The following is a 4707-nucleotide window of genomic DNA, read 5'->3' on the forward strand; positions in this document are numbered from 1 at the left end:
ATTACGATAATGAATATTGTTTAGAATACAATAATTTTCACCGTAGATGGTAAATTATTTTTACGAAACTTTATATTTGTCTAAAGTCTCTTTTATTTTAATTTATCTATTTCGAATTAGAATGACGTGAATTTTAGAAAATTTCTCCACTGGCAAGGAAAGTGTGCACAAATAATTATTATGCCTATAAAAACTTACCTAACAATGACAATATCTGCCTGATGAAATACAATAGAACTTATAATTTTTCATGAGATATCAGATTAGTATCTATTTAATAAATGAGTGTTATTGCGAAAGATATCGCTTTCATTCGATGAAGGTGGCCTTCTTTTAAATGCTAAATTTGAAAAATTTCTATTTTACTCCTTCGCTGTTGTAGCTCCTGTTAATCCGTTTATATTTTCAGTTGGAACAGAATGTGATAAAAATCTGTGTCAATAAAATTCTTCTTTGCTATCGGAAAGTCTATTCATTTCTATTATGTCCTTGGCGTTTCGATCAATATCTGCTACCCGTTTCACGTCGCTGCAAGCGATAATCAGGCTAAACAATGATGAATACAAAATATCTTAAGAGAAGTCTTAAAATTTCCTTGTATCCGTTTACATCATTAATTGTAATATACAGGGTGGGCCAACGAAAACGAAACGGCAGAGTTATCGTGTTCGTCCAAGCAAATCGCTCGGACAGATCGATGTTATTCTCAAGGGGGACATCTTCTGCAATAAAGTTTTTGCGATTCTGAATACAACAGACAACAAAAAATTTTAAAAACTCATTCACTTTTTATTAACTAAACAAACATTTATTTCGGAAGAAAAGTAACACAAACTATTAACAAACATAAAAAAAACCTTTGAAGCTGGACCGCATATGCAAGGAAAAAATATAAAATTAAGGCTGATAATGTGTTATCTGTTTCCAGATGTTCTTTTTTGTAGTGTTCGCATTAAGCTCGACCACTTAATGATTCAATCAGAATTTAAGATTATTATTTGTTTATTATGAATTTTGTACAACATAATCGTTATGGTTTACACAATTGCTGAAAGGGTATAAATAGTAACTCTTCATTTCAGAAATCGCGAGAATGCTTATCTTACTGCAAATTTATTTAATCAACGCTATCCAAACAAATATTGTAATGCAAAATACGTTCTGGAGTTAGTTCAAAAGTTTCAGTTAACGGGTTCTGTGGCTAACAAAAGATGCGACCCCGGACGTAAACGTCCAGTAAGAAATGAATCTACAGAGATGTGGTGCTCAATTCGAACATGTATTGAATACTTGATAACTTTTTCTTATGTTACTTTATTTGAAATAAATGTTTGTTTAGTTAATAAAAAATGAATGAGTTTTTAAAATTTTTTGTTGCGAGTTGTATTCAGAATCGCAAAAACTTTATTGTTGAAGATATCCCCCTTGAGAATAAAATCGATCTGTCCGAGCGATTTGCTTGGACGAACACGATAACTCTGCCGTTTCGTTTTCGTTGGCCCACTCTGTATATTAATGTAGAACACGTAAACTAAAAGTTTTCCCCTGGTAAGAGTTATTCTATGATTATGATTCTCATATTAAGCTGAATATTATTTCTCCCTAAATGACGGTGTTGGTTATAACAAGACGCGTTATCAGTTACTGATCCAGAGATGCTAATGATGGGAAAGTGTCAAACGGACGGAATTATGAGGTAAGACGAGTCCATAATTCGGCCCATCGTCCGATTCTTGACAGCGCATATCAGCAAAATCCGGACACAGCTCGAACTTAGTACAGTACACATTAAATCAAAGTCACCTGAGACCGTTCTCACGCGTGACGCGTATACAAAGGGTTCGCACCCGATCATTAGTCCGGACATCAACAGTAAACATAGGTGGGCCCTTCCCGCCATAATCGAGGCGGACACTAACAGCGGACACATTTCGAGGAACCATACACAACGTACTGTACATCGCCAAGTTCGTCTCTTTCCGACGCCCCAGCTTTAGATCGCTGACCGTCCAGCCGACGTCCATAGAAGAATCTAGGAGTTATGAAGTGACATCACGAAGTTTTAGTTTTGAACAATTTATGTAAATTCTCTCTCCCGGTCGATTAGCCTACAAGGACCTAGATATAAGTCTTTAATATTTATGTGCTATAGTTCAGTGTTTCTCAAAGTTTTTGTCCGCGACCCCCCTTTTGCACTTAAGAATTTCAAAGGACCCCCTGAAGAATGGGTATGTGTAGAAAAACATCCCGAAGGTGGGATTAATTTAAATTCAGAAGGTGTTAATTTCTTTTGTTTAATTGCATTGAAACATTGAATTTTAATAGCAGATTTATTTTTAGTATCATTAAAAATTAATAACTTATCTTTGGTACATCTTTGAACAAAATATTCTATGTATATGTTTCAACATTAGTAAACTCAATTAGTTAAGTTAAACATATTTTAAATTACATAAATTAAATAATAAATAAAATAAATAAATTAAGGACATTGATGCATATTAAATTATATTTTAAATTACATTTAATGTGATGGGTGAGCCTGCATATTTTGGCACAATAAATTAAACCTGGGTTTAATATCAGTCAGTGCAGGTCTCATAGCAATTTCTATGTTGCAGAGACGAGAGCGCTGCTTTGTTTTGATATTGGTCATTACTGAAAATGCCATTTCGCATAAATAAGTGGTTGCAAATGGTAAGAGAACTGCCATTGCTAACTCAGAGAGTAGTGGATACTCTGCTTTCACACTAAGCCAAAAAGAATTCAATGTTTGCTTACTAAACTCGGTTTTAAGTTTTGTATTACAACTAAATTCGGCAAATTCTTCTTGGGCACTTAATGGGAGATGTTTCACTTGTTCCATTTCTACAAGGAATGGTTTTTGCACCCAGATAAACTGTTCAGTATTTAAATCTGATAAAAAGTATTTTTTAAATTGTTCTTCCATACATGACAAATGATCAATTATGATTTTCTTAATTAAAATATTATCCAAATTATTTTCTGTGATAAAATCATATGTACTTGAAAACATTACCAACATGCCATTTTCCACACTTGATTTCCATAAGTTTATCTTCTTCATAAACGCATGAATTTTATCATACAAAATTAATATGTTTGTGTTCTCACCTTGCAGGGACATATTCAGTTCATTGAGTTTCTCGAATATGTCTGACAAATAACACAATTTGCAAACCCAAGTTTCATTGTGGAAGAGACTAGAAAAATCGGACTTTGTTTCTGATAAAAATATCATTATCTCATCTTTCAACCCTATTAATCGTTTTAAGGCTCGTCCCTTTGACAACCACCTTACTTCTGTATGTAGTAAAAGTTGTTCGTAATCCGCTCCCATATCCTTACATAAATTTGCAAACAAACGACTATTAAGTGCACGACATTTTATGAAATTTATAATACGTATGGCATCATTTAAGACCACATTAAGATCTGGTGATATTTTTTTAGCTACTAATGCTTCTCGATGGATGATGCAATGGGTAAGAATGATATGGCCATTTGTAATAGATTTAACTTTTGCTAGAAATCCGACGCGCTGTCCCTTCATTGCTGCTGCACCGTCAGAACATACACCAATACAGTTATCCCAGTCTAATCCTTCTTTCTTGAAAAAATCATTAACTTGTAAAAAAATATCTTCGCCTGTTGTACGATTGTTCATTGGCCGACAAAACAGCAAATCTTCATGTATATTAAGGGCGTAGCTATATCGAACATAGACCAAGAGTTGAGCTAAATTTGTAATATCTGTTGATTCATCCAGCTGAATTGCAAATTTTGGACTTTCTTTAATTCTTTGTATAAGTTGCTGAAACTGATCACAGCTAATTTCTGAAATCCTTCTAGTAACTGTATCATTGGAGAGAGGAATTTTCCGCAATTCATCTGCATACTTTTTTCCATGAATAGTTTCTGTAATTTGTACTGCAGTAGGTAAAACAAGTTCTTCTCCAATTGTGTATGGTTTTTTAGCCTTTGCTATTAGATATGATGCTTGGTAAGATGCTAAAAGATATTTTTCCTGAGTAAAAGCATACTTTTCTAACAAAGATTTGCTTTGATTTGATGACTTTAATAAACTTTGAAAATATTCTATAGGCTTTTTTGAATAAGCAGCATGTTTCGTGTTGAAATGCCTTAGTAGTTTTGAAGGCTTCATGCTTTCAGCCGCCAAAATATCATTGCATAATAAGCATAAAGGTAGTTGTTCGTCATGTGTACCGGCAGAAAATGTAAATCCATATTGTAAATATGATTCATTATACATTCTCTTTTTTTTTTGAACTGGTCCTGTTGCAGGTTCTATTTCTGCTTTTTTACTGCTTCCCGCCTCAGCAAGATCTTTTGCACCTACATTCGTAACTTTTCTTTTCAACCATTTATCCATATTTAAGCATAGAACGTTTTTGATACTAGATGTCGCTATGCGTCATAATTTTTATATTAAAACAAACTTTCAAAATATAATTTTTTTGTTTTTATATTTATGAATATATCTATTTTGTTTGTGAAAAATAAAAAAATAATTGCGGACGATAAAATAGCCACGATTTTTTTTTAAATAAAACGTGTAATTTTCGTTAGGCTTAACATCGACAGAATTCAACATGGCGTCACAGGCAACGAAAAATAATTTTCCTAATAAAAACAAAGAAATAAAAGTACTTTAATTACATTTAT

The 4707-nt window shown here is 33.0% G+C and overlaps 1 protein-coding gene across 1 annotated transcript; it reads right to left on the reverse strand.

The window, feature by feature from the left end:
* Positions 1-2180: 2180 nt before the first annotated feature.
* On the reverse strand, positions 2181-4494 carry LOC111615138 (protein FAM200A-like). The gene has a single exon (XM_023356541.1). The coding sequence runs from the start codon at positions 4412-4414 to the stop codon at positions 2525-2527; it is 1890 nt and encodes a 629-aa protein (XP_023212309.1). The 5' UTR covers positions 4415-4494; the 3' UTR covers positions 2181-2524.
* Between the last annotated feature and the right edge of the window lie 213 nt (positions 4495-4707).

This window comes from Centruroides sculpturatus, unplaced genomic scaffold, assembly GCF_000671375.1.
Source record: "Centruroides sculpturatus isolate CEXI.00-Female unplaced genomic scaffold, Cexi_2.0 scaffold2264, whole genome shotgun sequence".
NCBI lineage: Eukaryota > Metazoa > Arthropoda > Arachnida > Scorpiones > Buthidae > Centruroides > Centruroides sculpturatus.

What these genes read in the sequence shown, in the direction of transcription:
- LOC111615138 (XM_023356541.1), bottom strand. Translation starts at nt 4,414, where the DNA reads ATGGATAAATGGTTGAAAAGAAAAGTTACGAATGTAGGTGCAAAAGAT.